The 24,522-nt window shown below is 45.1% G+C and overlaps 1 protein-coding gene and 1 pseudogene across 3 annotated transcripts; one reads left to right on the forward strand and one right to left on the reverse strand.

Moving 5' to 3' along the window:
• Positions 1 to 341: 341 nt before the first annotated feature.
• On the forward strand, positions 342 to 22,270 carry FAM71F1 (family with sequence similarity 71 member F1). 3 transcript variants are annotated; one of them, XM_036010881.1, is made up of 11 exons: positions 342 to 458; positions 1,648 to 1,755; positions 3,999 to 4,098; positions 4,682 to 4,790; positions 5,492 to 5,637; positions 6,966 to 7,150; positions 8,271 to 8,523; positions 13,406 to 13,527; positions 15,921 to 15,964; positions 19,131 to 19,298; positions 20,076 to 22,270. In XM_036010881.1, exons 5-11 carry the CDS (start codon positions 5,572 to 5,574, stop codon positions 20,087 to 20,089), a joined length of 852 nt encoding a protein of 283 aa, XP_035866774.1. In that variant the 5' UTR covers positions 342 to 458; positions 1,648 to 1,755; positions 3,999 to 4,098; positions 4,682 to 4,790; positions 5,492 to 5,571; the 3' UTR covers positions 20,090 to 22,270. The 3 variants fall into 3 exon arrangements, with proteins under 3 accessions (XP_035866774.1, XP_035866775.1, XP_035866773.1); XM_036010882.1 differs by having other exon boundaries at positions 15,927 to 15,964; XM_036010880.1 differs by lacking the exons at positions 342 to 458; positions 1,648 to 1,755; positions 3,999 to 4,098; positions 4,682 to 4,790 and having other exon boundaries at positions 4,991 to 5,637.
• On the reverse strand, positions 12,371 to 12,492 carry LOC114508304 (annotated as a pseudogene).
• Positions 22,271 to 24,522: the final 2,252 nt, after the last annotated feature.

Raw genomic sequence — 24,522 nt, forward strand, 5'->3', positions numbered from 1 at the left:
TTGACACAAGCAGAAGACGGTAATGAGAGGTAATAAAAATCCTTTAATATTATTCTTAAAAAATAAGAAGATCACTCTGTATTTACTGTGGATGTCAGAGGGAGTAATTCTGTGGCATGGCCTCTTCACCCTTAGATAATGAATAACAGAATTCCCCAGTACAAGATGGGCTTGAGGCCACCCAGCTAAAAGCTACATTTCGCAGCTTCCAATGTAGCTGGGTGTGGTCATGTGACTGAATTCCAACCAATAGGATGTGAGCAAAAGTGATTATGCCATTTCCAGGCCATGCCCTTAAAAGGAAGGAGTGTGCAGTCTCCCTCCCTTTCCCCTTTCTCACTGGCCAGGAGGCAGCCATGGCCGGAGCTGGAACAGCCACCTTGAGACGCAGAGATGGAAGCCACGTGTTGAGACTGGCTGAGACTACCAGCTCTGGTTGCTTACCTTTGGACCACTACGTAAGACAGAGCAAAACTTCTGGTTTGTTTTAAGTCACAGTATTTTGGGGTCCTCTGACCACCTGGACTAGACTCCAAAGTAATATTGCTTCATGCCACCACCTATGACCAGAAGCCTATACTTCATTATGTGTACTTGGGTTTCCTTATTTCAACTTGTACATTTTATGTTTTCCTTTTTAAAAAATTAAATTATTAGCTAGTGGTTTGTCTAATTTTTCTTTTTCAAAGAACCAGCTTTTAGATTTATTTATCCTAGTGTAATTGGAGTTTTAAGATTATTTTTGCTATCTTCATCTTGGAATGAATTTCTAGCCATTTGTGGAATTATTGGGTCACATTCTTTTCCCTGCAACATTCTTTCTACATTGTTCCATTGTCTTAGGCCATCGAAAACTGCCAAAGAGAAGCCTGAGGCCAGTCTCATTGTATTCCCCTGGGCAGGGTGATTGTCTGCTTCCTCCATCTGGGGGTTCGTAGTGGGGTGCTTTAGTGATCCCTAAGATTTAGGAACTTTACGAGACCAATTCTGGTCTCAATGGGTATTTTGCTCAGTTTACCTGGAATATAGTAAATCCTGTTCATTTACCAAATTGGTGGCAGGGGGTGGGGGTTGTTTCAGAAATGACTTTTTCTCTTATGTTTTTGACTGCTTTTTAAATTCTATTTGTTCCCTCTTCATCAGGAACTCTACCTGCCTTTTGGATCAACACACATGTCTTACGTAGTTATCGTTTTCCTTCCAGTCACTTCCTCTCCTCGCCCTTCTTTACTCTGTTCTGTGCGATATTCTCGAGCCCGTCATTCATCACTGACTCAGTTTTCTGTCGTGCCAGCTCTGCTTCCTGTGGATTATGTCACTTTTAGACTTTTAATGGTTTTTTTTCTATTTCTTTCCTCACCTTCCCAGTCTCTTTTCATTGAATTTTGGTACCTCTGATTCTGTTTGTTTTATAAGGTCCCATATTGTATTTAATTTCCTTGAGAGTACAGAAAAGACTCTTTTCAAAAACTTTGTTCTATTTCCTGGCATCATTGTTCCTCTGATAAGTTTTCTTTATATGTAGTTTCCTACTGACATTATTTGGGGTCCCATGGTAGCTCCATACTAAGAAGTTGTGATTATTTTAATTAAAGGAAAACAATATCTGAATCCACCAACCCTTTATATATGACTTCTACTTCGCAGGGAATAATATCGTTGCCAAAGAAGCAACCCGCATACCACAAGGAAGCAGCCAGACAAATCCAGAAGGAGAGACACCCTGTGGGACAACAGAATCAATTGCTTCTATTAGTAAGTGTCCTGAAAAGGGACTGTGCTAGAGCAGAATAAACAGAGGGGAACACGTGGCCTCGGTTTGGATCCTGATTTGGATAAAGCAAGTGTAAGAATAACTGGAGTTCATTGTAGAAATGTTGGTGTGGCCTGGAAATCAAATGAGATGCAATGCAATGAGAGTACACCAAAACACAAAGGTGGAGTGTGACTGAATGAAACAGGTCATGAAAAGGTCATAAACGTTTTTTAGAGTATGATCTCATTTTGGTGCACACACACAGGTAGTTGTTACAGTCATGTTTCCTGGGAGGTGGGAATGTGCCGTTCTTTTTAACTTGTCTGTATTTTCTAATGTTCTACAGAGCACATGCACTGCTTACGTAACAAAGCTCTTTCATAGTGACACAGATTTGCACAGGACAGCTTTACCATGAAGGGAATAAAGCTTCAGTTTCAGGGCCCCTTATTCACACAGTTCCTCCAAGGGCCAATTTTGTGTCATACTTTGTGGGATTTTTAAAAGTTTTGTCTTTTGCCCTGGCTGGTGGAGCTCAGTGGACTGAGTGCAGGCTGCAACTCAAAGAGTTACAGGTTTGATTCCCCATCAGGGCACATGTCTGGGGTGCAGGCCAGGTCCCCAGTGGGGGCCACGTGAGAGGCAACCACACATTGATGTTTCCCTCCCTCTCTTTCTCCCTCCCTTCTCCTCTCTAAAAATAAATAAATAAAATCTTTAAAATAAAGTGTTTAAAAAATTTTTATCTTTTATGTTCCAACACTTTTGATTGTGGTAAAAATGTACTAGGTATAATGTGCTATTTTACCTATTTTTAGGCGTACAGGTCAGTGGTGTTACGCACATTCACGTTGTTATGCAGCTGTCACCTCCACCCATTTCCAGGACTTGTCACCTTTCCAAGCTGAAAGAAACTCTGTTCCTGTGAAACAACTCTCAATTCTCCCCTCCCTCCAGTCTTTTCCATTTTTAAGTGTATAAGCTGTAAACCCAAAACCTGGGCCCAGTCCCAACTGGCAACCAGAAATCCTGGTCATTCCTGAGCGATCTTTGAAATGATACCTGAGACTGCCATCATGACGTTAGCCTCAAACCAAAGGATAGCTGACATAGTCAGGAGACTGTCACTAAAGTGCTCATCACGGAATGTGCAAAAGACAACTGTGGCAGCATCAACAGCACTGAGCGTACAGGAAGGCAAATGCAATGAGCTTTTCATGTTATTGAAATATGTACTTATACAACTTTCCCCAGAAGGTCCTAATTTCTCATAAATTAACCATAATTTCTTATTTGCTTAGAATTATTGATAAACGGTACCATCATTTCCTGTAAAACTGGTCCAGGAGAGTTTATAGTAGTTTTATGTACTTGTATCAGCTAGTTTTAAGTCTGGCTCAATATAACAGAAAACCCTAATTTATTTCTCTCATGCATAAAAGAAGTCTGGAAGTACACACTCAGACTAGTATGGTAGTGTCATGATTATCAAAGAACTGGAGCCCTTTTATCTTTTTTTGCCGGGGTGTCAGGGCACTTTTATCTTGCTACAGTACCATTCTTATATGCTGCTTTGCAACCCAAAGGGCTGCTCAAGCTCCAGCCATCAAATCTGTATTCCAGCCAAAGGAAAAAGCAACAAGTGAATAAGAGCATACCCCTTTCTACAATGATTCCTCACAGAAATTGCACCTAACACTTGAGCTTACATCTGTCTTGCCAGAACGTATTCATATGGCTTTACTTAGTGGTAAGGGAAGCCAAGGATTGTAGTATTTTTTCTAGAAATGTATGCCTAGTCAGAAATTCTATTAGTAAAGGAATGGAGAGAATGGATAATAGGATATACAACTGAGCATGTGTCAAATGGTTTTTAAAGGATATAGTGTGCTAGTTTTTGAGGTTTGCTGGGGGCAGTAGGAAGGGGTCGACATCTTAAAACACCATTTGTACCACTGCTTAGTTTTTTCTTTGGAGCAAACAGCTCACCTCCTCACAGTGAGCTTTCCGGACATGGTGCTGAAACCTTCCTCCACACACCACAGAGTGGGTCAATAGACTCCTTTGAGGAAAGGAAAGAGGTATTTTCCCAATCGAAGGGGACTTTTGAATGTTTCAATAGCCAAATACATCTAATTCATATATATAAACCAACAAGTTTTACTGTTGTGAGTAAGCTGTAACTGCGAAATCGTCATACCAGTGTACTAGTTGCCATCATTTCTGTGCTGCGTGTTTTCAGGGAAATGTACAGCACAGGACGTAGACTCTGACCCCTTCCTTAGGGAATGTAACCATGGGGGACATTTTCCCCACGAGGTGAACGAAAGAAAATGAGGAAGGTAAGTGCGGAAGTTGCTTTACCAACCAGGGAGCTCTTACAGGTGCTTGTGCAGCAGCACGATAGAAATGACACCAGGTGAGGGGCTGATGGAACCACATGATCGCATGACCTTGTGACCTTTCAGCACTCTACCTGACTTAACAATAAAATCATCATATCAGAATAAATCGTCAAGCTTGTACATTGCATATATGGGTTGTCAAATTGCCTTTCTTTTTTTTTTTTAAAGATTTTTATTTATTTTTAGGGAGGGGGAGAGAGAGAGAGAAACATCAATGTGCGGTTGCTGGGGGTTATGGCATGCAACCCAGGAATGTACCCTGGCTGGGAATCGAACCTGGGACACTTTGGTTCCCAGCCCACGCTCAATCCACTGAGCTACCCCAGCCAGGCAAATTGCTTTTCTAAATTGATCAACTTTGACCTTGATGGTCAGTGCATTATTTAATAAATTCTGAAATTTTGTCCAAATTGGAGTATGATTTCTTCTGGAAATGGACTTGAGTGGCAGGCGGTCAGCTTGGTCCTTTGGCCCTGACCTAGCCGCCCCGGGACTCGGGCTCTTTCTCCCTCTCACTCAGGAACAAGGAGCACTGTCGCTCAGAGAGTGACAACCGCCTGTTGATCAGCAGAGCTGCTCATCGGGGTCCTACTCCTCCGAGCTGGCACCCTCACAAAGCCAGCCTCTGGGTAAGAATCTAATGACCTCTATTGCTCCTTCCGTTTGACCTGCTAAGGGACATGCGCCTGAGGAAGTAAGCAGCCAGCCATAGGGAGGCACCTACGACTCCTCCCATGACCAGAAAGCCTACTGCAGATACACCAGGGCGTGTAGGGTTCGCATTGTGTGAAGCATGGGAAGGCTGGGTTTTAAATAACCAGCCCTTAAAATCCTTCTGCAGGTAGGTTGCTTTAAGAGTAAAGGGGTGCTGAAAGGCAGGGAGGGTGTTTTCCTGTTAGTAGCAGAAGGAGCTTCCCAACAGCCTGCCTTTCTCGCTTTCTGCCTGGCTCACTACCTTCTAGAGGTAGTGAGTTCTGGGGGAGCCGTGTCCTCAGGTTCCAAAAAGGGCTGGAGAATATCGGGGCACCAACCAGCCAGCCAAGCACTCTGGAGGAAAAGGGAGGCTCCTGCACATTTCCCTTTCCTGCAGGCTTGCCCTGTTTTTTCATGATGTCATGTATTCATCATTGTGAGCTGATTGGTGGCCCCAGGCCTTGGCCAGCTGCCCGAGGTCAGAAGGGCAAAGAGAAATCCCAGGACAAATGTGCAGCAAGCCCCTGAACATGTGTGGAAATGTCATCAGTTCCACCTAGCAAGCCTTGGTGGAAACCGAAGACAGTAAAAGTCAAAAGATCCTATTCATCTTTTCCTTTCCTGAATGCCTGGGAAGAATTCAGGGGCCTCTTGCCTGTGGATAGAGAACCAAACCCTGGAGTGGGCCTGGGTGTGGAGGAGGGACTGCTCTGCCAGATGGTTCATTCTCCAGAATTCAACCTGTTTCCTGACTCCGTGGTGTTTGAAAGCAACTTTGTCCAGGTACTCTGGGGTCCCACGAATGGCACCCCTCAATTCTTCTAAATCTGTTCCCAAGATGTGACCAGGAGAGTGTGTCCCTGAAACTCGAGTGAGACAAAGAGCAGTCAGTGGGCCTGGAATGCAAGGACACCTGCATTTGACCCTGACTTTGCAGCACCCCAGATGTGGCTTCTCCTACCGACAGTTGTCGCCCCTGGGGGGGCCAGGTGTCCTCTGCTCTGAGCAGAGGGTTTGGTGTCTGCATCCCCCAATTTACTTCCCCCTCCAGGCTGTCAGCTCAAAGCAGTGGTCAAAGAGGTGGGAAGCCAGATGCCCTCTGAGGGCTTGGAACAGAAATGCTGATTGATCAGAGAATGGAAAAGGGGCCCCCAGAGACACCTGGGGCTCAGAGTGCAGTGCGCTGCACTCTTGTCAGGAAGCATCACTGTGCAAGGGGCCTGGGCACCCTGGATCCCAGTGTCCTCTAATGGAAAGGGGTCGGGCTGACCTGAGGATCAGATGCAAACACAGGGGCAAGGCCTTAGTACAAGGGGCACTGGGTGCATGTTTGTTTCCCTGCCTGGGCTCTCTGCGGGGAAGTTGCAAGGGACCTTACAGTGCAAGGGGGTGCAGGAGATTCTAGGGCCCCTCAAGGAAGGGCCAAAGGACATTTTTCCAAGAAAAGCCAGCAAACAGCCTAGGGAGGATTCATGGAAATGTGACACATGCCAGGATACTCCTGGGTGATAATTCTTGTGGGCAGCTGCTGGCCGCAGGCAGTGTAAATACTGCTAGTTATTTAACCAATAGGAGCTGAAACAGCGGTTCTCGCCTAGCAATGATTTGCCTTCCAAAACCAGAGAACATGGGCCCTGCCCAGGGTGGCTCAGCTGGTTGGACGTCATTAGGTTCTGGGTCAGGGCACATGCCTAAGTTATGGGTTCAACCCCTGGTCAGGGCGTGTACGAGAGGCAACCAATCGATGTTCCTCCTCACATCAATGTTTCTCTCCCTCTCTTTCGCCCTCCCATCTCCTCTAAATAAGTGAGTGAATGAATGAATGAATGAATGAATATTCAAAATCAGGGAACATTTGGCAGTGTCTAGGAGACATTTTTGGTTGTCACAACTTGGGCAGTAGGGGGGGAGCAGCTTTCCTACTGGCATATCTTGTTGGTAGAGGCTGAGGACTCTGCTAAACACCCTGCAGTACACGGGACAGCCCCCTCCCCAAGCAAAGAATCGCCCAGCCCACAGTGTGAATATTGCCGAAGTCGAGAAACTCTCAGCAGAAACGCACTGCTGCTTCTGCCAAATGCTCAGGCTGTGCCCACGGGGCTGCTTTGCAGGTGAAAAAGGGCAGGAACTGGATTGACATCTACAAAGCCTCCTATACCATGGCCCTCGGGGTGACCTCCTCTGTGCCCTGCCTGCCCCTTCCCAACATCCTCCTCATGGCCAGTGTCAAATGGCGCCAGGGGCAGAGCCAGACATGGAACAGACCATCCATGGCCCCAAAAATCATCTTGAAGAGGTAAGCAACACCAATGGGAATGAAGGACAGGCAGGGGGAGGGGCGGACCCAAAGCAAAGGCTGCTTTGTGACAAAACTCAAGGTAGGAGAAAGCAGAGGAGCCGTCAGCAGTGACGTTGATTTTTTTAGACACCAGTAACCTAAGACAGTGGACGTGCAGAAGCATCCTGGTCAGGTAGAGGCATTGCATGGACAGGAATGAGGGGCCAATCTGCACGCTCAACCTTTCTTCTCACTGCACTCACCCCACTGAGTTCTTGGGAGATCTCTCTACCAGGGGCAAGGAAGCCATGAGATGCAGCAGGTGCAGCATAGGTTGGGAACTGCAGGTTCTAGTCCTTGGCTCCATAAGTTACATAAGTCCATAAGTTACTTGCCGCAGCTCAGTTTTCTCACCAGTAAAATGAGTGGAACTCAGTGTCATCAGAACTGTGACATCATGCTTCTCTAGGATGAAACAGCCCTTTTTCATGTGTGAGCCTCTTCAAGTAATCTGTAGGATATTCAAGAATCCCTAGATATTTCCAGGAATCCAAGTAAACCTTTCATTTCTCTGAGCTGCCTCGGTGATGAGCACCTCCACTATATTCCGGTGTCCCTATAGCGAGGACAGAGCAACCCCAGCTGACCACTGTTCCACCCAAAGCTAGTTCCCCAAACCAGAGCTCCTTTGGGAAAAGTATGAGGCAATCAGGTCAGTGCCTGGACAAGCTGGACAGTGGGGCCAGCTTTGTGGCAGAGGAGGGTAGATCCCTTTGTGCCATCAAGAAGGAAATTGAAAACCATCTGACCCCAGCTACCTTACTGGGGTCTTTCTCAAGCAGGATCCTGGGACACCAGTGTGAAAATCATGGCAGGGTGGGTGGAGGTTGAAATGCAGACTCCAGGGTCACATCCCAAACCTACTGCATCTGAGAGGTATCTTCAGATGTTCATATTTTAAGCAAGCTCTCCAGCTGAATATGATCTCCCTAAAGTTGAGTCCTATTTTACTAAGCACTTTCTGTCCTACCTCCAGAAGCCTCAGTCCTGAAGGAGACACTCCTCATTTTAGTGCAGCCTGGGTTGGATCGGAAGCAATGGGGTTGTCAATGTGTGCCTTCTTCCCTCATGCCTTCAGGATTCTCCCACTGAAATTCGTGGAGCTCCAAGTGTGTGACCAGCTTCAGCGCATCCTGAGGCTGAGGACCGTCACAGAGAAGATCTACTACCTAAGACTGCACTCCGACCATCCTGAGATTGTCTTCTACTTCTGGGTCCGACTAGTTCAAATTCTGCAGCAGGGCTTGTCCATCACCACCAAAGACCCTAGGATTCTCATCACTCACTGTCTGGTACCCAAGAACAGCTGCAGCCCCTCAGGAGACTCTCAGGTAAGCGGGCATCCCTGCCACCTCTGGCCAAGCCAGCGCTGAGCGGTAGGGCTTAGGTGAGCTGGCATGTGAGCACCGTGTGAAGGCGATCCCTGCCTTTCACTGGGATCTACTGTACAACCACCTGCAAGATTCACTCATTGTGAGTGCGCAGGTCAGCACTTTGAGGATGTAGAGAGCTGTGCTGCCACCATCACAACCCAGTTTCAGAACATTGCCATCCCTGAAAAAGTCCCCTCCCGCCCATTTGCAGTCACTCCCTGCTCCTACTGAAATGTTTTCCGTCTCTATAAAGTCGTATTTCTCCAAATTTCATGCAAAGAAAATCCTACACTATATATAGTCTTTTGTGTCTGGCTTCTTTCACTCCTTGTACATTTTTCAGGTTCATCCATGTCATAGCATCCACAGAGTCACAGACTATCAATAATTCATTCCCTTTCATCGCTGAATAGTATTCCATTGTACAGTTATGCCACATTTGGTTTATCCATTCACCAGCTTATGGGCACTTGGATTATTTCCAGTTTGGTTCTATTACGAATAATGCTACTATGAACATTTGTGTGCAAGTTTTTTTTAAATATATTTTTTAAAGATTTTATATTTTTTATTTTTAGAGAGGGAAGAGAGGGAGATAGAGAGAAACATCAATGTGCAGTTTGCTGGGGGTCATGGCCTGCAACCCAGGCATGTACCCTGACTGGGAATTGAACCTGCGACACTTTGGTTCGCAGCCTGCGCTCAATCCACTGAGCTATGCCAGCCGGGGCTTGCAGGTTTTTGTATAGATAGTTTTCACTTGTCATGGGTAGATGACAAGGAACAAAATTACTGGGTCATATGTTAGGTTTATCTTTAAATTGTAAAGAAACTGGCCAACTGTTTTCCAAGGGTGGCTGCACCATTTACATTCCTACCAACATAGGAGTTTCAGTTTCTCCCCATTCTCACCCACACTAGTATTGTTTATCCTCTTGATTAAAGCCATTCTAGTGGATGTGTAATGAGTTTATTTCGGATTTCCTCAATGGCTAATGATGTTGAGCAACTTTTCATGGGCTTATTAGTCATTTATATATCTTCTTTGATGAAATGGTATTCAAGCCTTTTGTTAAAAAGCCCATTTTTAAATTGAGTTTTGTCTTATTGAGTTGCTATAATTCTTTGTATAGTCTGGATACAAGTCCTTTATCAGATATATGATTTACAAATATTTTCTCCCAGTGTGTTAATTGTCTTTTTCTTTTCTTTTTATTTTTAAAGATTTTATGTATGTATTTTTAGAGAGGGGAAGGGAAGGAGAAAGAGAGGGAGAGAAACATTGGCTTGTGAGAGAGACATCAATCAAGAGGTTGCCTCTCACACACCCCCTACTGGGGACCTGGCCTGCAACTCAGGCTTGTGCTCTGACTGGGAATCAAACCCATGGGTGAGCCTTTAGTTCACAGGCCGTCACTCAACCCACTGAGCCACACCAGCCAGGGCTATCTTTTTATTTGCTTAAAGGTATCTTTTGTGGAGCAAAAGTTTTTAATTTTGATGAAGTACAATTTATCAAATTTTTTTCTTTTATGGATCTGGCTTTTGATGTTTTAGCTAAGACATCTTTGTTCAACCCAAAATCACAAATATTTTATCTTATGTTTTCTTCTAGAAATTTTATAGATTTAGCTCTTACATTTAAGTTTATGATCAATTTTGCATTACCATATGTGTGTGGTGTGAGGTAAGGGTCTAAGTTATTTCGTTTTCACGTGTCGAAGTGCGATTTTCCCAGCACCATTTGTTGAAAGGACTATCCTTTCCCCTATTGAATTGTCTTGGCGCTTTTGCCAAAAAACAATTGACAGTAAATGTAGGGATTTATTTCTGTACTTTCAATTCTGTTTCATTGACCTGTTTGCCTATTCTTGTGCTAATACCACAATATCTTGGTTCATGAAGCTTTATAGTAACTTTTAAAATTAGTCGTTGTAAGTCTTCTATGTTTGTTCTTATTCACATTATTTTCACTATTCTAGATCCTTTGCATGTTCATATGAATTTTAGGATAAGCTTTCCGATTTCCAAAAAATAGGCTGCTGGGATTTTGGCAAGGACATGTTGAATTTATACATCAATTAGAAGAGAATTGCCATCTTGATAATACTGAATCTTTCAATACATGAATATGGAATCTCCATTTATTTCCATCTTCTTTAATTTCTCTTAGCAAGGTTTTTGTACCTTTCAGTATACAAGCTCTGTAGTTCTTTTGTTAAATTTATTCCTAAGTATTTTATTTTGTTGATACTATTTTGAATGGAATTGTGTTTTCTTTTTTATTAATATTTTATTTACTTATTTTTAGAGAGAAGGGAATGGGGGGAGAAAGGGAGAGAGAAACATTGATGTGTGAGAGAAACATGGGCTGCCTCTTGCACTCCCCCAACTGGGGACCTGGCCCTCAACTTAGGCGTGTACCCTGGCTGGGAATCGAACCAGCAACACTTTAGTTCTCAGGCTGGCACTTAGTCCACTGAGTCACACCAGCCAGGGCTGAATGGAATTGTGATTTCTCAATTTCATGTTTGCATCACTCATTGGCAGTATATAGAAATACAGTTGATTTTTGTGTATTAACCTTGTTAATTAGCTATAGTACTTTTTGTGGGTCCCTTGGAATTTTGTGTGTGTGGTTTGTGTGTGTGTATATGTCATCTGCAAATAAAAGACAATTTTACTTCACTTCCAATTCAGATATATTTGTTTGTTTATCACCTACTGTTCTTACTAGAACCTTTAGTACAATGTTTAATAGAAGTGGCAAAAGTAACAGGTGGAAAGCATTCCATTGTTCATTAATATGATGCTAACTGTGAGATTTTTGTAGATGCCCTGTATCAGGTTGAGGGAATTCCCTTTTATTCCTTGTTTATTGAGAGTTTTTATCATAAATAAGTATTGGATTTTGTAGAATTTTTTTCTGCATCTATTGAGATGGTCATGTAATTTGCCCTGTATTGTAGCAGTATAGTGTGTTACGTAAATTGATTTTTAGATGTTAAATCAACCTTGTGTTCCTGCAATAAATTCTACTTGGTTCATTTCCCCATATAATTCCCCATGTAATTCCCCATATAATCCCTTTTATTTGTTACATGATTTGATTTGCGAGCTTTTTGTTAGGGATTTCTCATCTACACTTATTAGAAATATTGGTCTGTAGTTTTCTTGTGATATCCTGGCTTTGGTATTAGGGTGATGATGTGGACTCCGGCTGTGGGGTCCGTGTGTTGTGGCTGTGATGAACAAATTCACACAGACTGAAGTCCTGTGGAGAAAAAGGGATGGTGTGGCCACCTCTTAAATGAGAGAGAAGGCCCCGACCCCTGCATGGACAGGCTTTTATTGCTTTTCTGGGTTCTTTACATTGAGGATGGTCCTCATTTACTATGCGTAGGTTTGCTGTAAGTGATTACCTTTTACAGATAACAAAGAAAAGAATGTTGCTAATTACTTCAAAGAGAAGGATGTTGCAGATCAAGGGGAAAAGTGGTTGAACTCGTTACACTCCATATGTGGGAGGTTTAGCACAGATTTCAGGAAGTTACTTTAAAGATATCCAGTAAACATTTGCTGCCTCAATTCAGGGTGAGAGAGTTTTAGCAAAAGCAAGCCTCAAAGCATCCCCGGTACAATGCAGGCCTGGTTTCCCACCAGACAGCTGATCCATGGGTTTGGCTTCCTGTGTGCTGACTTGCACCTGTCCGTTTTCTGGTAGGGCTGGGCTACATTCGCCATACCATGCAGAATGGTTCCCTGTAGGGTAATACTTGCCTCACTGAATAATTTGGTGTTTCCTCCTCTATGTTCTGAGTTTATGAAGAATTGGCATTACTACTTCTTTTGGGAAAAGTTTTCAATTAGCAATAATAGCACCTTGGATAAACTTCATTGGCTATGATACTGCCACTGTGCAAAGCTGGTATTACTACTTCTTTAAGTATTTAATAGAATTCATCAGTGAAGCTACCTGGGCCTTTTTGCCCCAGGCTTCAGAGAATGACGTAAGACTGACTTGAACTCAACATAAACTCCATGAATGCAGGGATTTTTATCTATGTTCTTCATTGCTCTATCCCCAGTGCCTGCCACATAGTTGATATTCAGTACAGAATGAATGAATGAATGAACATGAGCAGCTTGCTCTTCTGGAACACCTTTGGGGTATCACAGGCAACAGGAAAGAAAACAGTTTTAGCCAGGTATTAAAAGCAGCTCAACCCTGGCTGGTGTGGCCCAGTGGATTGAGCACCAGCCTGCAACCTGAAAGGTTGCTGGTTCATTTCCCAGTCTGGGTGCATGCCTGGGTTGCAGGCCAGGTCCCCAGCTGGGGACGTGTACGAGCTTTCAATGTTTCTCTCTCACATCGATGTTTCTCTCCCTCTCTTTCTTCCTCTCTTCCCCTTTCTCTAAAAATAAATAATAATATCTTTTTTTCAGAGCAGCTCAATATAGAAATTTTCTTAGGTTAATTTTTAAACATTCATTAAATTTCTACAATAAATATTTGATTCCCCTACATTTAAATATGAAACCAAGTAACATAAGCTTTATTAAAGTATATATGAACACACTGTTTGATAACATTAATAAGAATAGGTTATCTGCTAAATTATTCAATGATAATATTATCATTAGGGCACTGAAGAATATTTATAACAATACAGGAGGCATAAGCAGATATGGCCTCAGAATTGCTGCTCTGAACCTCTGACATGGCCACCCAATGGGACAGTCTGACTTCTAACACTCTAGGGTCTGAACCATGATATTAGGAAAATACAGAAACCCTCAGGTCTTGACCAGCTGGCTTTGCTTTTTTTTCTCCATCTAGTTAGTACAGGAGAAACTCCAAGCCTCCCAGACCAGCGACAGCCTCATGCAGCTGATGGCCAACGAGGAGAGTGAGACCCTCTCTCAGATTTTTGCCGACTTGCACCAGCGCAACCGGTTCAGGTACATGACTTGTATCAGGCCAGCCTGACATTCCTCCCACAGCCCAGAGGGTCTAGCCTACGAGATCCCAAGACCTAGTAACTTGGTTAATGTGCACAGGGAGGGCATGGAGTCCTGCCCCTCAGAGGGATCCAGTGCCATCGCTGACTCAGGGCAACCTCCCCCAAGTTCTCCTCACCTTATTCTCCTTCTCCACACAGCAAGCCTAGGAGGCTTGACTCCAGAGGAGGAATTTTATGAAAAATGTAAAGTAGCTCTTCAATAATAAGAATAAGTTAGGTATAGAGGTGAAATAGTAAAAACTAATGTCTAATCCAGGTCCTAGTCCTACAGAGAAATAAACAAAACATTGCTCAAAACCCGTCTACTCCTGGGTTCCCTGACCTACTCACCTGACCCCCGCTGGGACTTCACATGCCTGAGGGAATGGCCCTGCATGTGTAGATGCCTTAGGGTTTCAGTCTTCGGACTGGATGGTATGAGAGAAACAGGATTTGAGAGTCCTGAGGCCACTGGGCACCACGACCAGAGAGCAAAGATTAAGTGGATCCAGAGTCCTAGTGAACTCGATTTGTGGTTTCGAGGAAAAGGGAGAAGAGAAAGAAGTTGTAAATATCATCAGAAGAGAAAAATGAAGTATCCAAGGAGAGATTTTTGTCACAACACGAACAAAAAGTCCAGAGACAGGACAACAAAAAGTACTGTTAGTACTTCTTTCGGAGTGCTGTTAGTAAGCTGGAAACCAGTAAAGACAGCGGAGACAATCTCTCCTGGTGGATAGGAACTCACACAGGACTGGGCCCAGCTCACTGCTCTGTGAGCCCGTGGCCATATTGCCTGGCTCTCGTGGGCCTCAGTGTTCAGATCTGTGCAGCGGAAACTGGGATAGTTCCAGCCTCATCCAGATAGCGTCAGGGTTAAGCGAGCTCAAAAGCACAAAGTGCTTGTCACATTTCTGAGCAGATACAGTGGCAGATTTAACCCAATTCTTAATAAATATTAGCTCGTATCATTAAGTCTGCCTTGGGCTGGAGATAGAAAAGTATTAACACAAGGAAAAACACTTGTTATTTGTCCACAGTTAAAGAACTTACACTGAGGTCATCACTTTGCATATTGTATAGAAATCTGAAATTAAAAAATTTCTGGATAAGATGTCATACTGCTTGACCTGGGGAGTGATGGCCTCTAATAGGACAGGATATGTTGAAGTAGCTTTTCATCTCAAAACGTTAAAAAAAATACATTTCTAAAATTACTATTTGATGGATGGCTTCTGTCTATATTCATTGGCCACAATTTGGTCACATGACCACACCCAGCTGCAAGGGAGGCTGAGAAATGCAAGATTTAGATGCTTGTTCCCACGGGAGAGGGAAAGAAGAAGTCCTGGGGGCCTATTGGCCATCTCCGGCACAGACAGCTTTGAATATTTCCTGAAGGTCAGGGGAGACTAAAGCCTAAAGGAGAAATGGGCACTAGCCCATTTAATCTGGCGATCAAGGTGGAGAACGTTGAGCAGGTTAAGGGAAAAAAACGAGTGTAAGACCGAGGCTTCACCCCGAGGAAGAAGCTAGGTGAGTTTAGAGAAAGGGAAGGAGGGCCAGGGTGGGAAGCAGAGTGGTCATGGAAGGACATTAGCAGAAGTGGGCGGGACTGAGGCAGGCAGGACCTGGGAACCCATGCAAATAATGAACTTAGACTTCAAGTGCAATGAAAGCCTTAGCACCATGTTTAACTGGGAGGTAACACAATCCAATTTACATGTTGAAAAGGTCATGCTGGCTGTTGCAGTGACAGCTGATGCAAAGAGAGGAAGTGTAGGTGTGCAGAGACCAGCCTGGAAGCTATGGCAACCCTGCTTGGGCTGTCACGTACAAAGCAGATCAGAGGGATGTGAGAAGCAGGGAAAAGTTCACTTTGGCTCAACAATTTCTTCATATAGACAGTTAGTTTCTTCTCTTCAATTCCCCAGAATGAAGGTCTGAGTGATGACTTTTCTCCTCCTTCAGGCAAGCTCGAGTCTGGTCACAATTATGTCAGTTTTTGCATGTTGATGACAATATGCAACTTAGAGCAGATAAAAATATATGCTGGGACACAGGACCGAACCGATGGAGCCACAGCCACTCCTCCTCAGCAAAATCAGCAGCAGGGGTTCTGCCCCGCATCACCCCAGCCCCTCCCATCTCCCCCTTCCCCATTTTTCCTTCCGGCATTTAACACATGCCATGCCTACCTAATAGAACCACAGATATAGATTTATATCTGCCTCTAAAACTCACATCAGGAAAAAAAAATCTAACTAGAAACAATATTTACAATGAGAATTTCATGCTCTATTTTTTTTTTTCCTTTTGACCTTCATTTCCTTGATCCTGCCATGGCTGGAGTTCCAGGAGCAGCAAAAAGACAGAGACCAAAAAGGACAGCTCAGGTAAACGGAAGGCACGGGGCACCCGTGTCTCAGAGAGCCTTCTGCACTGGAGGTGTAGGAATGAGATTCCCTTCCAGCTCCCGATCCCAACTTTTCTAGCTGTCATGATGTCCTTCTGTGGCTTTTATAGTTCGAGTTCCTCTAGGGTCTTTGACCACCAGAGTCAATCTGGCGCCAAATCATACCAATTTCTTTCTTTGAAATGTTTCCTGTACCTTTACTTCATTTCTAGCCCACAGATGCCACCCTAGTCCACCTTATCACTTCTTGCCTGGACTGCAGCAGTCTTCTCGTTCATTCATTCATTTGCTTATTCAGAAACACGCACTGAGCACTTGGTAAGTGCCAGACACTGTGGAAGGCTATGGAGTCCCGATGAAGACAGACATAGTACCGCCTTCAAGGGATTTGCAATTCAGTGGAGTCAGATGTGTAAATCCCCAAATTACAAAACCTCTTCATGTCCAGGCAGCATTCAAAGCTCATGCCTTGAGATACCACAGGGACACAAAGACAGGAGTGCCACTTTCCTCCCAGGAAGTTGTCCAGGAGGCCTAGGGTCTGAGCCAACTCAGAGGACAAGGACAAGTGGGCGGCCAAAGCGGATGAGTCAGGGCATTCTGGGAGGATCAGAGTCTGTGTGAGAGAGCATGACGAGTTCTGGAAACAGCAGCTGATTCTCTGTTCCTTTCCAGCTTTTCGTTTACCCCAAATTCACCCATTTTGGCATGCATGACTATTCATGACTCTAAATTAACTTCCCCTCTCTCACCCACCTCGCTTGGTCACTTTTTCCTCCTCAGTTAGGTACCCTCTGCCTCATCTCCTTCTCCAGCCCAAATCTTCTGCCCTTGTCAGCCCCTGGCTGTTCTTCCCCATGCCTTATTCATCTCTCCCCTGCCCCCTCCGCCTAAAGCTCCACTCTAAACCCTACCTGCCCTTCCAGCCACACCTCACATCGCCCTTCTGCCCAGACAAATCTTCCCTCGGTCATAACCTCTCTTAGGTGATCCCCTAATTGCTTCACAGGTTTCGGTGTTTCTTCAACCAATACTAAAGGGTTTTGGGGTTGTTTTTGTGTGTGCATGTGTGTACTTCTGAATTCTCCACAGTGGCAAGCACTAGGCTGGGAACACAGTAGGAGCTCAGTAAATATCTGTGCTCCACACCAGTGATAAATTATTCCTCCAAATTGGCTCTGGAGGCAGCCAGAATTTCATGTTATATTTAAAAATTTAGAAGAGTATGTAGATAGATCCTAGGGGGCTCTGCTAACTTTCATCCATACCAGGGATTATAAACTCAACTGTAGGTGGTATGAACGGGTAAAGGGTCTACATGTTATGGATCTAAGAAATGGCTGGCTATTCTCTTTATTATTAGGTAAAGCAACAGCTTGGTTTCCACATTGAGGAGTCGTAGCGAGTGGTGGGGACAGTGGCAATGGGAAAGTGACGGTTTCAATTAAGGTTCCAGTTCATTGTTTCCATGCCGGAACACAGGCCTGGTGTTGCCAGATACTCTGATTTTTCAAGAGAAGCCAAAAATCTGGATTTTTATATGACATATCCCCAGCCCATAAAAAAGTTAAAGCACAGTAGTAGGCAAACAAAACATATCTGCTGGCCAAACCCGGCCTGCTGTTCCCAGCCCCCATTCTAGATAGTTCATGGAGCCAAAGCTGGCCCACGTTTTCTCCAAGTCTATGAATGCTTTCTCATGTTATGTGACTGATAACAAAATGGTGATTTATTTCTGTTTTTATGCATACATTCAATCTCTCTCTCACACACACACATACACACACCATACCCTTTGAGGTTGGGGTGAGGAAAACAAAAAGAAGAACATTTCGAGTATATTTTGGGACTTCAGAGAATTTCAGCTGGAATTTCAGTCACTGGATAGCTGGCATCACAGGAGCTACTCTCCACATGTGCCTAGGCTGGTTTCTTGTTTAAAGATTTTGTTACTTTTAGAGAAAAAGAGGGGGAGAAACATCAATGTGAGGGAAACATTGATTGGTTGCCTCTCATACATGTGCAGACTGGAGACTGAACCCACAAGCCAGACAGGTGCCCTGACTGGGAATTGAACTGATAACCTTTCACTTTGCGGGATGATGCCCAACCAGCTGAGCCACACTGGTCAGGGCCCAAGGCTGATGGCAATTAATCATCCTGGGCTGTGCTCAGGACTTTTCTCTTTCCTTGGAGCTGAAGAAACCCTTGTTTTCTATATGGGCCAAGTACTGTACACTTTCAGTCAGGATGGTCACACCTCAGCCTCTTGGAACTTTTGGGTGAAGAAAGAGAGGAGGGAGGGAGAGGGAGAGAGAGAGTGTGCTATATTTGGAAAAACCAGTATCCCAAAGCTTACCTATATGGCTAGACCTTTTAACTCCCCATCAGAAGGTGGTGGGACCTATTGAAGTGCTTCCCAAAGTTAAATGCACTGTCTGGGGGTCTTGTTAAAATGCAAAATCTGATTCATCAGCTGTGGATAAACTTGAAACTGTGTACTTCTTTAACATTTTTATTACACTTGGCATTCAACACTATCTTGCATTAGTTTCAGGTGTATAGCACAGTGGGTAGACATTCATATAGGTTACTGAGCATTCCCTTGAAACCGCGCATGTCCAACATGCCCCCTGGTGATGCCAAAGCTGCTGGGCTGCGAGCCATCCTTTCAGCAGCTGAAGCCAAGTAGACCAAGAACAGGCTCTGGCTTAGGGCCATCCGTGTTCAAGGCCATTGCGAGTTCAGCTAGCAGAGGGCAAATTCACTCAGCTGACCTCTCCAAGCCACAGTAGTTCCTTCCTTTTACTGGCATTGCCTTGTTCACATGACATAGTGGTAAAAAAAAAAAACCATGGGCTTCGGAGCCAGGCTTCCCGGCTTTGAATCCTGGCTCTGCCCCCTCGTTGTATGACCATGGGTAAGTAACTCAGTCTCATTGGGCCTCAGATTCCTCATCTGTAAAATGGGACCATGGCAGCGCTGGCCCTTCAGGGGTTGTTGGGAGGATTAAATGAGCATTACTGCATGTAATTGTTGGGAACAGTGCCTGACCCATAATAATCGCCCCACAAATGTTGGCCATAATCTGTGAGCATGCTCTGTGAATTAAGAGGGCAAACAAATACATTCTCTTTTTGACCCAGAGAAAGATGCTTCCTCTGAAGACAGCATCCCTTGCACCCGTGACCTCAGTTGGAGGGAGTCCTTCACCTGTGGAGAGTGGGAAAGAGAGAACCCGTCTGGGCCGCAGCCCCTCTCACTCCTCAGCACGTTGGCAGCCTCCACGAGGCCACAGCTGACCTTGTTCATAGGTACGGTCCTGGGATTAGTTTGGCTGCCTTCATGGGATAGGCTTGGAGTTTGACCTCAGGCATGGGTTTAGATCCTAGGGTCCTGAGGTTGCCTCCTGGGGGCTAAGGGGTGGGAGCTGGGGGTGCCAGCCACAACCACCCAGCCCTTTCCCCACCCTTGCTCTGCTCTTCTTTACCTCCAACTACAGTGAGTGAAACCCTGAGTGGGATACCTCGGAAGCCCCCCGAGGCCTTGGGAGCCCCCGCCAAGTGGTTGGGAGAGGACGGAGGGTAGGATAACACTGCTGTCGCACTAGAGCTGCTTTCTGTGTGCTGGGTGGAGATGTGAGGGCTGCCCCTGCCGAGTTTCCACAGGCTCTTCCTTTAAGGAGGTGGGCAGCTGGCTCTCCCTTCTCCTGTCCAGAGCTCCTGGGGAGCCCCAACCATCTGCTGCAAAAAGTGAGGAGGAGCTAGGCCAGAAGGGGTGGGGTGGGGTGGGGGCCAAACTTCCCTGGGCCCAGCCCTCATTGCTCCATGCTTCAAGGCTCATCCATGCATCCACGTATTCATTTAACCAACACTCATTAACTACTTCGTATGAGCCTCTGTCTGACCAGAGACAGGCAGAGTGATTTGTGTTTTCTGAAGTAAAATATTGTTAATAAACTACTGACTCTTACAAGATACGTGTTATTAACAGTGGGCAATTTAAAAAATGAACACAAGTATCTGTGCTCACAGGAGAGCTTTTTAGGCAAGTGAGATCTGATGGAATATTTTTCTCTACCAAACTCATAGGAAATTCTATTTGAGCCACCCTTTCACACTGGGGAGAATCTAAGCAGCCCTCACCGACACCACTCCGCGGCATTCAACTTCCTGAGGGACTCTGGATAGAGAGGAGAAAGCCGCAACGAAGGAAAATCTAGAATGATCTCATGCCGGGAGCATAGCCTTTCCTTGGAGACCTGTTTGGGAACGTGGTTCCAGATGAGAAGCTTTATTCCAGCACGTAACTGCGTGATCTCACCACTGCACATCCCCACACCTCACCTCACCTCACCTCAGCTCCACCACCAGGCAGGCGCAAGAAGACATGCTCTCTGAAGGGCCAGGACGGAGGGAGAGAGGAAGAAGGAGAGGGAAGCAGGACCAGAGGAGAGGTGGAGGAGAAGAAAATGGAGGGAAAGAGGAAGGTGGAAGGAGGAAGCTGGAAAAAAAAATACAGAGAGGTGGGAAGAGAAGGAAACAGAAGAGACCTGAGAGAGAAGCTGAAGGAAACAAGAGGAGAAATACACCTCTGAGAGACGCTTCACCTAGCTTCTGTTTATCTAATTTAAGACTTGAGAGACCATATACCAAAAAAGAACCGTGTTTTCTTCTCTGCTCAGACTACTCTGGACAAGTAGGAGGGGCCAGATATGAATTCTAGCCAAGGGCCTCTCCACTTCCCTTTTTGCCAGTTTTTCTTATTCGTCCCTCTTTTTCTGATTCAAGCTCGAACCTTCTTCCTTAGTCCATTCTGTGACTTGGACTTGCTGACCTGGCCCTGGGGTTCCAAAGGGAGGCCTGGGCCTGAGGCCGAGAGAAGGTTCCTGCAGGAGGTAGTCGGACAAGGTGTGTGAGACGGGGAGTTTCTCTTTTGTGGCCAAACTTGCTCAAGTTGCGAATGTCTCAGCCCTGCAAACACTGGCTCCGTTTCTTTTGCGTGTGACACCCCCTTGCACCACCAACACACCTTGTAAGCGCTTGGTAAATGATCAGTTCCAACGAGAGAACACAGAGGCTCAAAGCTGGAATAAAATCAGTGGTTCGTAAATTATATATAGATCAAGAGAGTCGCTAAGGAGGGTCTGTTAGATGGCCCGTGGACCAGCCTCTCTCTCACTGTGCAATATTTCACATTCAATAAAAACCAGACTATGAGCACTTCAGAAAGGCTGCCCAGTCTTCCCATTGGAAAGTGTTTTTGGACGTCTTGCTTTGAGTCAAGATTTCCCCAGAGGGTCCTTTTCTGCACTGAAGTGGTTTTCAGGCTGAAGCTGTTGGAGGGCTAAAAAGTAAGCTCCTAGATCACTGTCACTCGTTTCAAGGATGAGTTGGGTTCTCATTCTTGGTGGTTTCGATATCCACAGCAATGGTTCTTCCCATGGTTGCTGTTCCTTGAACTGCTGCCCGATGGTTCCGTCCTCCACTCTCTTCAGCCACGGACTCCCCTGATTTTACCCTAGTTCGTCAATCACTATACCCCCAGCTCACTATTCCCGTTCTCTAGTTACGCCGCTTCCTGACTTTCCCCGAGTCCAACAGTCCTTCAACCCCACCAGTCCTACAACCTGTTGCTCCTTCCGGGTTTTCACTGTCTCTCACTTTCCTTATGTTCTCATTCCCCTCCCCTCCAGCCTGGATTCCATCATGAATCATTATTATCACTTCCTGCATGCACCCTCTACACCTTTGTGTCTCTTCCACTTTATTCTAGTCACTTGGCTAAGTCCAACCACCCACCAACTCTGTGCCTTCACCATACCTCTAAGTCTGCCTGGAAAAAAACATGTGACATACTAACCGCCACACCTCAAAGTCATAACCACAAGCATCAGTAGGGTCCTTAATGTTGCCTGGAGGTTATATGGTGTTTCCCTTATCTATTTCCTCTGCTGAATGGTAATTTCATACCTTTTCTCTCTTCAAACCCCCAGTGCCCCCTGATCACCCACTTTCCCAATTCATTGAGAACATAAGAGCATGAAAAGACAACTCCAAGCTCTCACTACCCTGTCTGCCATTTACCTAGAATCAGAACCATGGATCTTATTTCTTTCCTCGCTGCTATGGAAAACTGTCTCTGCTCTAAGCATAGTCCAACTCTCCCCCTTTGGTACTAGATCTCTTCCCACTCCCCTACTTAAGGGCATTGCCCTAGACACTCTCCCTTCTTTTTCCTACACCATCAATTTGATCCTCACTCCTAGACCCTTCCCACCAGCAATAAACAAAGACAAAACATAAAGCCCTGGCCAATGTGGCTCAGTCAGTTGGAACATCATCCCATAACTGAAAGGTTGTAGGTTCGATACCTGGTCAGGGCACATACCTAAGTTTCGGGTTCAATCCCTGATTTGTGCACCTATGGGGGTCAACCAACTGATGCTTCTCTCTCAGTTGATGTTTCTCTTTCCCTTCCTCTCTCCCTAAAAGCAATAAAAAATTGTCCTTAGGTGAGGGTAAAAAAATAAACTAAAATTTCTCTTGGCTTCTATGCTCCATTTTTCTCCACCCCTTTTTGGTAAACTCTTTGAAAGGGTTTCCAGTTTCTTGCTTCCCATTCTCTCTTAAACATGTCCAGCAGGTTTTTGCACCCACTATCCCACCAAATCTGATCCCTGGATTGCTGGAGTCAATGGCTAACCCCTCACTCTTAGGGGCGTGTGACATGAGCTTACTCCTTTCTCCTTGAAACACTTTCCTCACTTGGCTTCCAGAACACTGCACTCCCCTGGCTTTCCTCCTCCTCCACTTATTCTCAGTTTATTCTCGGGCTTTTATTCTCCATTTCCTTTGCTGATTTACTCTCATCAACACTCCTCCACCTCCTCTGAAAATTAGAAATTTCCAACAGTCAGTCCTTTGGTCTCTTCTCGTCAAAACTCCTGGCTTTCATACAACATATATACCAATTACTCCCAACATCTCCAGTCCAGACCACTGTGAACTCCAGAGATACCTATCCAGCTGCCCACTTGAGATCTTCCTCTGAAAGTCTGATAGACATCTCAATGTATCTGTAACTAATCTCTCAATATCATCTCTCAAAATTTGCTCTCCCCAAAGTCTTCTCCATCTTGGTTTTCTAGTCAAAACCTTGGAGTCATTCTTGATCCCTGTTGTTTTCTCCATCTCATTTCCAATGTATCAGGAAATCCTTTTAGAGTACTTTCAAAATGTATTCGGATTCTGACTCTTCTCAGTATTTCCACGGCTACCACCCTGGACCAAGCCATGCTCATCATTACCTGATTGTTGCACAGCCTCCTAAGTGGGCTCCTTGTTTCTACATTCAAGCTCTTCTTAGATCACGTCACTTCTCTGCTCAAAAGCTTTTGATGGCTTCCTACCTGTATTAGGGTAATGTTAGCTATGTAAGAGATAAGCCCCACTGTATCAATGGCATAAAATAACAAGTGGAAGTTCATTTTCCCCTCATGAAGTTTAAAAGGGTACTCCTGTCCAATAAGTGTCTGTGTAACCGGAACCCGGGTTCCTTCTATCTTGTGATTCTGCCATCAGCACCACATGGCTTTCCAGGTGGCCACAGAAAGAGAAAGAATTCGAAGACTTGCACATGGCAGGTTTGTACAGCCAGTACTGGAAGCGGTGGGCATCACTTCTGCCTCTCTTCCTCTGGTCAGCGCTCAGTCACATGGCCACAGTGAAAGAAAGGCTGGGAAATGTAGTCTGGCTGTATTCACAGGAGATGAAGAGGAAACAGTTTGGTAGTTAGCCAGTTTCTTCCAAACCATCTTATTCATAGTAACAGCCAAAGTTTTACAATGGCCTGAAGGTCCTACATGGTCTCCCTCCTCCTTTGACTCCATGCCTGCTACTTCTCTCTGACCTCAGATCACATGACCTCAGACATTCCAAGGAGCTTCAGCTCAGGGCCCTTGCCTTTGCTGTTCCCATTTCCTGGAATGTTCCCCATCACCTGATGTTCACTCACATGTCACCTCGATGAGCCCTCCACCCTTTCTAAGGTTGCAACACCACTCCTGACAGTCCCTTTTCTCCTCCCTGCCTTATTTTATTCCTTGGCACCTATTAACACCTTTTATTGTGTATGTTTTGCTTTTTTATTTTGTTTATTGGCTGCATACCAGAATATAAGCACCATGAGAGAGTTTAGTCCATTTGTTCACTGACGTATTCCCAGTGCCTAGAACAGTGTCTGGCACACAGGAAACGATACACTCATTTGCAGAGTGAATGTTCAGAAGCACCGCATAAGCAGAGTTGGGGTGCCTAAAGAAGAACATCAGCCTTCTGAAGCTGACATTATCCCAGCTGCCACACACAGTCCTCCAGTGTTCTCAGAGGCCAGGGCTAGAAGGCCTTGGGTGCCGCCGAAGTGATACTTCTTATGAGTATCAGCCACCAGAGTACTTTTCCTCCTCCAACTACCTTCCAATCCTGGTCTCCCGAAGAGGCTTAATCTGCTTTTCTGTCATCAGAAAGCTCATTTGTT

This window comes from Phyllostomus discolor, chromosome 10, assembly GCF_004126475.2.
Source record: "Phyllostomus discolor isolate MPI-MPIP mPhyDis1 chromosome 10, mPhyDis1.pri.v3, whole genome shotgun sequence".
Lineage (NCBI taxonomy): Eukaryota > Metazoa > Chordata > Mammalia > Chiroptera > Phyllostomidae > Phyllostomus > Phyllostomus discolor.